This window comes from Narcine bancroftii, chromosome 5 (assembly GCF_036971445.1).
Source record: "Narcine bancroftii isolate sNarBan1 chromosome 5, sNarBan1.hap1, whole genome shotgun sequence".
NCBI lineage: Eukaryota > Metazoa > Chordata > Chondrichthyes > Torpediniformes > Narcinidae > Narcine > Narcine bancroftii.
In genome coordinates, this window is record NC_091473.1 from 231,095,169 (window position 1) to 231,108,392 (window position 13,224).

At 39.6% G+C, this 13,224-nt stretch overlaps 1 protein-coding gene across 5 annotated transcripts in view; it reads left to right on the forward strand.

Annotated features, from left to right (window-relative positions):
• The window catches only part of LOC138765024 (protein phosphatase 1 regulatory subunit 12A-like), a 207,937-nt gene that overhangs the window by 59,747 nt on the left and 134,966 nt on the right, over positions 1–13,224 (forward strand). For 4 of the 5 annotated variants that reach the window (XM_069941647.1, XM_069941649.1, XM_069941651.1 and 1 more), the window contains exon 2: positions 3,237–3,367. In XM_069941647.1, the coding sequence (XP_069797748.1) occupies positions 3,237–3,367 (131 nt within the window). Of the gene's footprint in view, positions 1–3,236; positions 3,368–13,224 lie in introns of those variants that run through there. The other variant, XM_069941650.1, reaches the window with a different exon arrangement.

Sequence of the window (13,224 nt, forward strand, 5' to 3'; positions counted from 1 at the left end):
TATAAACTTGTATTTCTAGATTGCCTTTTCAGAATTGAAAGAAAAAAATCATCCACCATATTTATGCATTATCTATAGAGTTGTCAAGGAAATAAGAATATCATTGTGATCTACAGCCACAAGTGCCTCTTCTAAATTTAATTGCATTTCTAAAGCTTTGCTTTGGATAATGTTCTTGACAAAGATTCCTGAATATAATGTCAATATTTGTTTATTTGGAATGCAATAAGATGGCTTAATTGAAAATCATTACTCACGATCCAGAAGTCTGGGATAGGATTAAAATGCAGTGAAGTTCATTATTTTTGAGAATCAGATTAATCTGGCAATTCATCAATGATGTTTTATTTCTCCAAATGTGTGAAAATCCTTGTCTAGTTCATCATCAACAGTGGGTTGCAGACTGATGAACAAGATAGATTTCTCTGATTCTATTTGATAATCTCAGGAAATGTAAAATTGATGTTTTTGAATAAGAGATAAAAGCCCCTTTCACACTGGCACTTGAAACCAGTAATTAACCAGCAATTTACCTGTGTGAATGCTCCCAAACTGGTATGGGGCTCCGGAAATTACCTGCTTAGGGAGGTAGTATCATAGCCGATCTGCTTCAAATCGGCTCCAATGTGAATGGGAGAATAGATATGCCTGGTCCCATTAGTGACATGCTGATGTTCTTGGGTGAGTGGAAGGCTCTTAAAGAGGCAGGGAATGGAAAGAGAATAAAGGTAAGATCACAGCAGAGAACACTGTTAACTAACTTATGGAAAGAGTACAGAATGAGAACAGCAAAAACTTGTCGGAATGACTACAAACAGTCCACATGCTGTTAACCAAATTGAACGTTTGTGGTATGGAGTTAAAAAAAATCCTCAATTACTTCTAGCAGTTCTGATAGTTGGGCGCAAAATACCTTTTTACGCGCATGTTTAATTACCAGTATGATTTTCCTACGTTTGTCTATAGATTGTGTGCGTGTGTTTAATTGTGATTTTTCCCATGGGTTTTATTTCCGCTGCCATTTTCCCACACTCGCTATAAATTGTACATGTATGTTTCATTGTCAGTGCGACTTTCCCACCCCCGTGTTTTACTTCTGCTACCACTTTGCCAAGCTTGCTTATAAACTGCACGTGTGTTATCCCCATTACCATTTTCCCACACCCATGTTTAAAAAAAAATCATTTATTACAAAAGTGTTCAGAGTCCTTGCATTTAAGACCCATCAAATCTGTTTTCTTATTCCTAACACATGCACACACCCCATACATCCTACCCAACCCTACCTGGAGAATGAGTGACTGGAGTGAGGTGTGGGTTATCTTGTAGAACAAAGCATTCACTGCCTGCGAGTACGTAATACGTCACTCAGGACCTCACATTGGAGTTGGTAATGTGAAAGGGTGCACAGAACTGGTTTTTCTTGGTCCAGTGTGATCTTGCCAGGGATCAGTGGCAAGGTGGGTATGCATCCGGGATTGCTGTGGTTGGGAGGTCTTGTTAAGAATATTATTAGTGAGAATTAAACATTATTTTAATGCTTTAAAAGCCATCGCTGTTGTTTAAATATTGATATGTGATTTGCTGTTCGTACTGGGCTGTTTTTTTAAAAAAAAAATGACCAGTTTTCTGAAATAAAGTTTATCCAACCACTTCGGGTAATCGGAGTTGTACTCTACTTAAAATTGACACTGAATTCAGTGAACTTGGATGCTGGTCAGGAAAGCATTTCAATATTTTAAGGGTCAAGTTGCCAATGCATGGAGAAGATCTTTCTGTGATGGAGTAATAATTTTGTAATTGGTTGCAATTTAAAAACCATTAAAGCTAATCATTTCTATTTGTGTCGAAGTTTGTTTTATTGTAAATTCCCTGCAAGTGTAGAGTGCGGAAATCCTGTTGGGTCCCGTTGCTGAATACAAAGAAATTTAGGCCTGTAAATTTTGCATTTCACCAAGCCAGCCTTGATGTTGTCTTCAGTAAAATACTGTTGCCATTGACAATTGTGATAAACATAGTAGTTGGAATTGAATGGATTTATCTCTCTTTTAAAATCTGATGAATCATTATTGAAACATTTTTAATCATTGACCATTTGTTATTCATGAAGGGTTTTACAATTTAGATTGTAGTTCTTATGAGTGATGGTATTTAATTTAACAAATCTTGTTGCCAGCTGATAAGATAGAAGGAATAGGATTTCAGAAGGACTTATTCTACTTGACATATCTTGGAATAATGGTAAATTTAAAGGACATCAAGCTCTAATTTAGATGGTGACAAATGGGTGTCCAAAGTTTCACTATATTCTAAATGAAAATTTTTACTGTTTTAAGATGATCTTCTAGAGAAAGTAAATTATTAATACAAGTGACACCCTGCCCCACATGTTATGCATGGGGTAATGGTGCAATGCATTCCAAGAAAATATCCACATTGGAATTTTATGAAATGTGAAGCTGTATCACCTGTATATGCATCAAAAAAATGAGAGTTGAAGATATTATTGTTTACTTTCCACATGAATTCTGGGAGAACAAATCCCATTAAGATTCTCAAATTTTACATGGTTTATTGTGTCAAGATGAATTTCATTACCTGAGCAGCTGTTGCATTGATTTTGAATCAAGAGTTTAATATTTTATCAAAGTTTCTCATATGCTGAGCAATTTGTTGTCATTTTGTGCTGATAAAATTAAAAGATGATTAGTTTTGAAATTCTTAAGATCTTGATGAACAGTAGTTATCTGGATGGATAAGATGATGGGTTGATCTTGTACATTATTTCACTATGTGATTTCGTGTCTGCCTGTCCCGCATCGGACTTGTCAGCCACAATCGAGCCTGCAGCTGACGTGGACGTTTACCCCCTCCATAAATCTTCGTCCGCCAAGCCAAAGAAAGAAAGAATCAAAATACACTATTTTTGACAATCTGGTGGGAGAATCCAAGCACACGCGGACAGGACATTAGATCTTGATGTTCTTGATTTTTTTTTAAAAAGCCATTAGTAATTCTGCATCTTGAATTGTTATCTGGTTAGAAAAGATAGTCATTGTTATTTATATTGTTAACCATTTAATTGATTAAAAACATATTTATGTCACTATATTGTTTGCACTTCAAGTAATTTTTGGTTTGAGCCAGTTTTGGGAGATGGAAGGACACGTGGCACAAGTTTATTATTCCTATTTGATGTTGTTATTTGATGACAAAACTTTTTTTTTTCTTTTTAGGCCTGCATTGATGAGAACCTCGAAATGGTAAAGTTTTTGGTGGAGCACTCTGCAGACACTAATCAACCAGATAATGAGGGCTGGACCCCACTGCATGCTGTGGCATCTTGTGGATATATAAACATAGCAGAGTAAGTGGATGGTCACATATGACAGCTTGCATGTTGGAAGGAAAAATAAATCAATGAGATGCAAGGTACTTTAGTATTTTCTCTTTATTGCTTCTAACCCAAGTGACATGAGAACAACAGTAGTCAATTTAGACTCTTAATTCTTCCTGGAAATTAATAGATTATATCATTGTTTTTCCCTTTGTCATTCACACAGATGCTAGGAATTTGTATGCAAATATGCTTACATGTAATCTCCTTAAACATATGATCTTGCATCTCAAATACTCAAGATTTATGAAATCTGTATTTGGGTAAATAGTATTTGGGTAATTTTCAATAAAATGGCACTTGGGAATCTGTAGGAGTTATTTACTCCCATTGTGGCTATATTAACATCTGGGAGTCTGGACGTAGACTGGAAGATAATTTTGTTGAGCGTTTTCCCTTTCTCTGTCACAACAGCAAGGACCTCACAGTGGACAGCAGTTTTAATTCCACATACCACACCAACATGTCTGTCCATGGCCTCGTACTGCCAAATTGAGGCCACCTGTAGATCAGGTGAATTCTACAATTTCCATTAACAACCCCATCTGCCTCCTTTTCTCTAGCTCTCTTTCCCTTCTATCAGAGAGCTACCCTTAACCCTTTGGCATCTATCAACTAGGCTTTGTCTTCTGCCCTTCCACCTGTTATGCACCTATTACCCTCTTGCCTGTTAACCTGTGCTCCTTCCCTTTTTCCATCCACTTCTCTTCTCCGCCCCCCCCCCCCCCCCCCACCCCCACAACCCTAACCAAGTGAGGAGTTTACTGTTTTTCTAGATTCTTAACAAAGGATGTAGGTGCAAATCATTGATTACCTTTTACTTCCTGTAAATGATGCTTACCTGCCAAGTTTTCCCAGCATATTTGTGTCTTGTTTAATCTCATATTAAATGAAAATAAGCTTTTGAGTTGTGACTTTGCTATTTTTAGTCTCTTGATGCTTTCAGCTTGCCAACCATTGCTGGTTTGAGAATTGTTCTGTCAAGGAAAGACCTTGTTTGGAATATCTTTCCACCCTTTTACTTCCATCCTCTCTGTGAGCCCGCGACCCCATGCTCGGCCCAGCGACCCGCGCTCAGCCGCTCATGGAGAGAGGTGAAGACGATGGCAAATTGTGGCTGCGTCCAGCACCAACCCAGCAACGTATCATTCCCAGTACATCACTGATTTGACACTAGGTCTGCTAGATTGAGCTGCAATTATATAGACAAAGGTAAAAGGCAAATCGATCTGATTGAGAGCAAGTAGTTCACTAGGCAGGCACTTGGGGTTTAGCCCAACGCAGATGTCTATGCATGCTTCCATAAATGCAGATGTCTGAAATGAGCAGTAGATGAAATGGCTGGAGATGAAATGAGCTGGTGTTGAATTGGTGAAATAGACACACTGTTTCATTTAGTGGGTGAAGCACTGATGTGTTGCTGGGAGGAGAATGAGAGATGATTTAGTTTAAGTTCATAATTCATGGTGTTGACAGGACAGATATGGGGTAACTGTTGGCCTTTCAAAATAGGGCTTGATCATTCATGAATAAGATGAAAAGTATTTATGATAGGGTACTGAATCTGGACTCTACAGAAGGAGGGTATGAATGCTCAGTTACTGAATGTATTCAAGAGAGTCACTGACAGTTCTTTAGATGTTAAAGGAGAGGAGTTTAGTGTTGGTAAGTGGCATTGTGATAAAAGACCAGCCCCAAACTGATCCCACCGTCCTGCTCTCAGCTGTCCCTTGGTGTCTCTTGTCACCCTGTGCTGTAAGCAAGCTGGTCTGTGGGCTTGTCCTCCGTTTGAATAGTCTGAAGACCACTGCCCACTCCTCCCCTGACAGCCCAACACCAGCCCCCAATGATAGCAGTGATTAGTAAGGGATTACTTAAGGTGGCATGTGAGTGGAAAGAAAAAGTTTGAAATTCACTGCTATAGATCAGTACTTACAATGGATTTTACCATGCTCTTTTATACATTGTGCGCGTATGTTTTATTAAATTTTGCCCAGTGAGTTTTATTCTTGCTACGATTTTCCCACGCTCTTCTATTAATTGTGTGTTAATAAAAGTTATGTTTGATTGCAAACCTTTGTGTCCAGACACCTCTCTTTCTCGAACCTGACACTTTCTCAACATAACAATGACCAGTGCAGGGTCCAACAGAGTTACTGTTGGCGTTACTCACCATTATCACCCTAATTTCAACCTCGCATACAAGACCAGGGAAATATATTCTAACAATGCCGTCAAATACGATAATTTATATGTGACACTAGATGCCGACGCTGTTGAGTTACACATCCTACCTCTTGCTCATGGAATGCCTGCTTTCTGGGTGAAAAGACACACTGACTCAGAAAACATGCCAGATTTGCTCGTTTCAGTGTAAACGACCAAAGCTGGCCTAACAGCGGGTCTCATTATGGAAATGTTGCTAAATTTTTGAGTTACAAGTACAGAATGTTAATCAACGGCTGATATAATAAAGCGTCCCAATCTGGCTATTGAAGTTTTTTATAATTAGTTAATGCCATGAGTCTTCAAATCATGCTTAAAATTTAAACGTAGACATATAGCACGGTAACAGCCCTCTTCGGCCCATGAGTCAGTGCCATCCAATTACACCCAATTGACCTACAACCTCTGCACATTTTGAATGGTAGGAGGAAATCCACATAGACATGGGGATAACATACAAATTCTTCACAGAAAGCACTGTATTCGAACCCCATTTGCTGGCACTGTAACAGCATTGCACTAACCACTATGCTAACTTTGTTGTAATTTGGCATGGAAGAATTTTAATCTGCAGGTATTATTTGGAAGCTTGATAGGTCCCATTATATTGTGGCTACGTTTATGGAATGGCAACAATTTACATCGTACTTCCAAGAGATAAGTTGGTTGTCTGGCCTTCCAAACCAGCTATTTATGATCATGTTTCTCCTGTGGCATACCTAAAAGGGAGCCTGAATATTTTCTGCATGTATATTTAGAGTTTCACAGGAAGGTTACTGGATGAGTAATGCAAATTATTAGAGACCAATGTGGAGGTCTGTTGCTGGAGGTAGAAAGATGTCTTACAAAGGGTTAAATTATGACATTGTTTATCAAGGAATTAATTGCCTTAGTTTGATAAAATGAGCTTGCTGAGATGGAGAACTTGAAGTAGATCAAGAGGAGGTGCAAAAGTGTTGATGGAATTTGATGGGACTCAGTCACATGGTCAGATGAGATGCATCCAAGGTCTTGCAACTACGATCTGTGTGTTATCTGAATCAAAGGTATGAATGGACTAGAGTTTTATAAACATTTCACCTTTCTTCAAAAAATGTGAAATAAAAATCTGTTAATTAGAATCAAGTAGAATTCAATCTGGGTAAGCTTTTATAAATAATTGCATCTGTTTAATTACTTTAAAAAGTCAATTAAAAAAAAAACCCAGCAAATACTAGTACAGGTACATGATCCTTTATCTGGACATCTAAAATCCGGAAAGCTCCAAAATCCGGCAAGCTCCAAAATCCGGCAAGTGGGGAGAGAGGCGGTAGTGCGAGTCCGGAGGCCGAGGGACCGGAAGGGGGTGGGGGTGGATATGGCAGCACAATTCAGGTGGGCATTCCGAAATCTGGAAAAATCCAAAATTCGGAACCCACTGTCCCCACCCCAAGGGTTCCGGATAAAGGATCGTGAACCTGTATTTTAAAATGATCCAGTTGAAAATTGTAGCTTCCAATTCAAATCACCCAATGGAAAAATGTTTTCCTTCATAATTAGATTATAATTGCAAAATATAATTAACTTTATGACTTGAACACTAAAGTTATGCTCAAAAGTTTCCCATCTGTCCCAATTCTCTTTCACCTGCAAAGTCCCCTTTCATCCCTGTTGTACCATATCCTTCCCAATTTCATTAGTAGCAGTCAGAACCATTGAGTTTGAACAGATTAGCAGCCAAGAAGCAACGACCTGCTGCCACATGTGAAAAGATTATTTGTGCTCAGTGATAAGAGTTCAGACCCACACCCTAACACTGCTATATTTCACTGGAATCACCTCCAAATGTAGATTGGTTAACAGTCTGATTACACTGGACAATTTTTTTCAAAAGGTTTGCTTCCTTAAAAAAAATCGGAAGATTTGTGTTCAAACTGAAGACAAGATAATTTCAGATTTGCTGAGGCATAACAAAGCATGAAATTGTTATTAAAGCGAGATGGAACATGATTTTGACTCCACTTGAAATGTAACTAATTCTAACCTCCACACTTGAAGGAAGTGAAGTCTTTCTGCCCCTTTTTGGGGCAGAAAAATTGAATAGGCAGTTTAAAAAGCTTTAAGGTCAATGTGTTAGATGCACTAACTGAAGAGAAACCATTTAGTGTCAAGAGTCGGTGAGCAAAAAATTAAAATGACATGAAGAAAATATTGCATGGAAATGGGGGAATGGCAGTGGTGTTTATTGTAATATCCAAATACACTCCCACCTGTGGATTTTGATATCCAGAATGGAGGACCATCGCCTTCCCAAGATCGTGTTATATGGCGAGCTCTCCACTGGCCACTGTGACAGAGGTGCACCAAAGAAAAGGTACAAGGACTGCCTAAAGAAATCTCTTGGTGCCTGCCACATTGACCACCGCCAGTGGGCTGATAACGCCTCAAACCGTGCATCTTGGCGCCTCACAGTTTGGCGGGCAGCAGCCTCCTTTGAAGAAGACCGCAGAGCCCACCTCACTGACAAAAGGCAAAGGAGGAAAAACCCAACACCCAACCCCAACCCACCAATTTTCCCCTGCAACCGTGTCTGCCTGTCCCGCATCGGACTTGTCAGCCACCAACGAGCCTGCAGCTGACGTGGACATTACCCCTCCATAAATCTTCGTCCGCGAAGCCAACCCAAAGAAGAATATCTGGTAATATTGTCCATTGAAGCAGGAATTTTTAGTTTGGGAATGGATTATTGAAAGCCTGAAGTCAGTGTAAAACCCTCCACATATTCAACCTGCCTTCTCATTTCATCGTGCCCTGCTGCACATTAACAAAGAGAGATTTCCTCTTCATTGTCAGCTGTTCACCTGGAGAAAACACTATTGATTCAAATTATACAGTTACTGACTAGTTCACTCCTTGGAACGTTGTATATTCTCTATATATCAACAAGCATCCAGTAAAGATGTATATTTTTCACAGAAAATCTGCATCAGATGCATTAATGCTCAGGGGAGCCAAACAGGAAAGTCTGTCGACTTACTGCAATACATCAAAGAGCTGGAGAAACTCAGCAGGCCATGGAGTGACTACGAAGCAAAGGTGAATAACCAATGATTTGGACCTGAGCACTTCAAGGAATGAGCAGAAAGCAGGCAGGCCACTGAATACAAAGGTGGGTGGAGGAGAGGAGGGAAGAAGAGATTGAGGGTGGGGGTATTGGGGAGCACAGGCTCCCTATAAGTAAAAAGAGGTAGATGTGGTTGAGAGGTAGAAGAGAAAGCTGGGAAAAGACCGGGGAGGGTTTGTGCTCTGAATGGAGAGAAAAGGTGGGGAGCTGGAGTAAAGGAGAGAGAGGAATAGGGAAAGGGGGAGGGAGAGACAGGAGGGACTCAACAAAAACTGGAGAAGCCCATGTCATCTGGTTGGATAGAGCCCCGATGGAATATTCATGATTCAATTTATTATCATAGTAATTAAACAGTGTCATATTAAAACAAATTTCTTTTTGCCTGCTGTAAGCAGACAAATTCACCACTGTCAGGAATTGCGTAAGTACTTCTTACAGTCGGTCTTACAGTCACAGAGAGAGAAGCAGAAGATGGTCCCCCAAGAGTCACTGAGAGTCAATAACTTCACCTCCAGTGCTTCTGCAGTCCCCCACAGCCACACAGTCCAATCCAAACCATTAGCAACCTGAGCTCCAGATCAAGAGCCCTTCAGCACTCTTGGCACATCCTTGTATCCCAGTTCCGAAACCTTATACGCCTCGAGCCAGTCGCCTGCAGCCTGGCATGAGTCTCCCAACAGCCACAGCTTCCATGGGTTCCTCTTCCAGCAGGTTGCCAGCAGCCTGCTGCATTTCCTGGTCCCTCAGTCACAGACCCTCACTGGTCACTGTCCCCACAGGTCATCTCCTCTACTTTTCATTCTCAGACAGGGTGTGATCTTCCCATCCTCCAGTCCTTCGCTTTCCCAGACTCTGCAGCCTCTTGTGGCTACTGATGGTTAATAGGCGCCACCAGCTTGAGCGCAGACCTGCGGCTGTGGGATTTCAACTAAAACCCACAGTTGGCTCCCCAACGGGCAGTTCAAAGCCCTGCGGAGCCAACAGCAGTCGACTGGGTGGCTGGTCCCTGAAGGAGCGTTGCATTTCCCCCAATTTGTGGGTGGTCTTGCCTTGGGCAGACTCGTTGGCACAGAAATGGAATGTTGAATTTAAATGTTTGGCCCCTGGGAAGTCCCTGATATTGCAGCAGGCAGAGCAAGGATGGTCACTGAAACCAAATGTCCAGTCTGTGATGCAGACTGGGAGGGATATCATTTAGTAGCAATGGGGCTTGAAAGTGGTTCTGTTTAAGTGAGAACCAGAAAAGGTTTGTTACAGACTCAGAGGACCCCAAAACCTAGCAGCAATAGAATTTCACCAAGACAAATGGTTACTTCAACAAAAGTAACTTTTAATTTTCTTTAAACATAAAAACAGGATCAAACTTTAACTTATTGCTATTAACTTATTCTAAGTGCAACTGTATGTAATGTGTATAAGCTCAGAAAAGTTCTTTGCTTCACAGTCCAATCTCACTTCTCACTCTCCCAATTTTGTACTGTGCACAGAATTTAACATTTATGAGTTTTCACCAAACTCTGGTGATTAAAGGTAATTGGTTACTACTTAAAGTTCCTTGTTGGTTTCAGAGAGAGATTTGTTGCTCGTTGGAGACACACAAACTGATTCCCTCCAATCGCCCACATCAGTGTCTTGCCGAAGAACCTTGCCCCATCAGGGTTTTCCAAATGATAACATCTTTTCTGCAGGTCACCACAGAGTTCTTCTTGTTTTCCTTATTTTAGGTGAAACATTCTAGCCAGCCATTTCCTCTTGTATGGATCACAAGGGTTTTCATCAGGCTGAACTCAGAACTCATAACCCATCTTCAAAATGGGGTTTAAACAAGCTGCCAGCTTGTTGATACAGCCTCCAAAAACCACTGCAGAAAAAAAGCGCTCTCTCTCTCTCTCTCTCTCTCTCTCTCTCTCTCTCTCTCTCTCTCTAAATTCGTACCATCCAGCAATTCGTTTTAGTTAATGCTTTAAACATTCTTTATGCCTAGTGTGCTTTCAGTTATGCACATCAATTTTTTTTTCCAGTGTGGAATAAAGGAATTCAATATATTATAAAAAATGGTAGGTGCGGTATTCTTTTTCGACTTGCAATGGTTTGCCGGAAAGCAATCCCATTGTAAGTTGAGGAGCACCTGTACTCAAATACATGACAAGCTAAATGTCCCAAACATTATGATGTCTTGAAATGAGGGGAGTGTGTGTGTGTGTGTGTGTGTGTGTGTGTGTGTCTATAAATAAAAATGCTGTTATTTCTACATGGTCAAACCAAAATGTATACAAATAATCTTGAATGTGAACTTTAATTACATGTCAATTGTTTGATTACAATTTTAAAACTGGAGCACGGGGGGAAAAAAGTGTCTTTGTCTCAAATATTATGGCGGACACCTTAAGTCTCCGCAATCTCTCAGCTTCCTCCTCACTACCTGCCCCGCCACCATTCTTTGTATCATCTGTAAACTTAGGCACAAAGCCATTTTTTCCACAATCCAAATCATTAATATACAGCGTAAAAAGAAGTGGTCCCAACATTGACCCCTGCGGAACACCACTGGTAACCGGTAGACAAACCAGTAGCATCTTTATACCTACTATTTGTTTCCTGCTGATCACCCAATGTTCTACCCATGCTATTATCTTTCCTGTAATTCCATGGGCTCTCCCATCATTTTGTGAAGCAACCTCAGGTGCGGCACCTTGTCAAAAGCCTTTTGAAAGTCCAAATATACAACATCCACTGCATATCCTTTGTCTAGCCTGCCTGTGGTTTCTTCAAAAAATTGCAGTTAATTTGTCAGTCAACATTTTCCCTTGTGGAAGTCATGCTGACTTTTGCCTGCCTTGTCATGCACCTCCAGGTACTCAGTAATCTCATTCTTGACAGTCCATGAACCATTTTTGAAGGTCAAAATTAATCATTTGGAAATTAACATTATCAATTTTTCAATTTTGAAGCTCCCCGAAGACTTGGAACCTAATATGATAGGGATGATTTATAATTTTCAACCTAATTATGAGGGTTTTATTAATTACTTTTAAATTCTAGGGACAGTTCCCTGGTCAGAATTTAAAAAAACAAACTCTGGAACAAGATTTTCAATAGCCATTTTCTGAAACTACATAGAATTCTACTCTGAAACGAGGGCATTCATCCTCTCTTTGTGCTAGACATTCATTATTATAATTTAAGATAGTGCACTGGTCCCACTGTTCCAAAGTTCAATTGGCTAAATTCTATTCTAATCTCTCTTCTAAATGTATAACTGAGGAAAGTACACTGTTCCATAAGTCTTGGTTATGTTCTCCTTCCAATTTTTGGGAAGGGGTATTTCATACTTCGTCTTTAGTTTTTAATATTAGTTTGACTCCACATCCTTTTATTGCTCTCTTTGGAATAAGTGGACCATCTGGTTTAATTCTGACTGCTTCACAATCCCATGTAGTTGCCATCACCTCCCTTATCACAAGAAGGGCCATTTTAATGATGTGGAAAGATGCTGTCCCTCCCACTCATACTCGATGATTGTCCGATATGATGGCATGTCTGACTTTGAAAAAAACTTAGATGTTACACTATTGAAATTAATCTTAATTTTGTTTCTTTATGGGGTTCTTTTCTCAATTATGTTAAAAATTTGTAAGATTATCTATTTTCTCATATATGACCCTATTGGTTTCCTTATTCTTTTTCATTATCAGTAGTGGTCTGTCCATGTTAAGCCAATAGCTTCTGTAAGGTGGGGTTAGCTAAGTAGAATAGTAGTTTGATGTTTTTGATTCACTTTTTAAATGTACATAGGTTACAATACCATCTCTATTCTATAAGATTTGTTAATATATTTTCTCATGTACCCATGTAACATTTATACAATGAAACTGATAAAAACATAAAAGGAAATTGACATCTGAAACCAGAGTACAGTAAAAATCCTTGTTATCCGGAAACCAAACAGCCGCCAGCCTCAAGAAACCAGCAAAAATGATCAAAGAAAATAAATAGGTAAAAATATACAAAAGTTTAAATTGGCACCCCCTAGCAGTTAGTTCACCAATCATGCAACATGCTATCTCAAACATCCAGGAAATTCACTTGTCCGGCATCTATCAATCCCCACGGATGTCAGAACCCTTGTGTTTTACTGTATCTGGAAAGGCAGTATCCATATCAAATATAAATTTGTTGTTTTATTTTGAAACTTTAATCTGTTGCATGTTTGAGAAAAGTGTTACAACATATGTGTGTGTATATATATCGCACAAGAATGGACATTTTAGAAATTGTTAGCAGTTTCTTGTGCTAAATTAGGTTAATGTATTAGTTTGCCACAACAGGACAATTGTTCTGTTGTTACCAAAGGTTTATTGGCTGCACTGATGATTGTTACTTGGATTAACCACACATCTACTTTCCTTTATCCATCCAAACTCGTGCTGAATATTAATTTATTAAAAGAAAGGGAGTTGTTGAAGGAGCCCTCGTGTTTAGTGATTTTAAGGGGTTG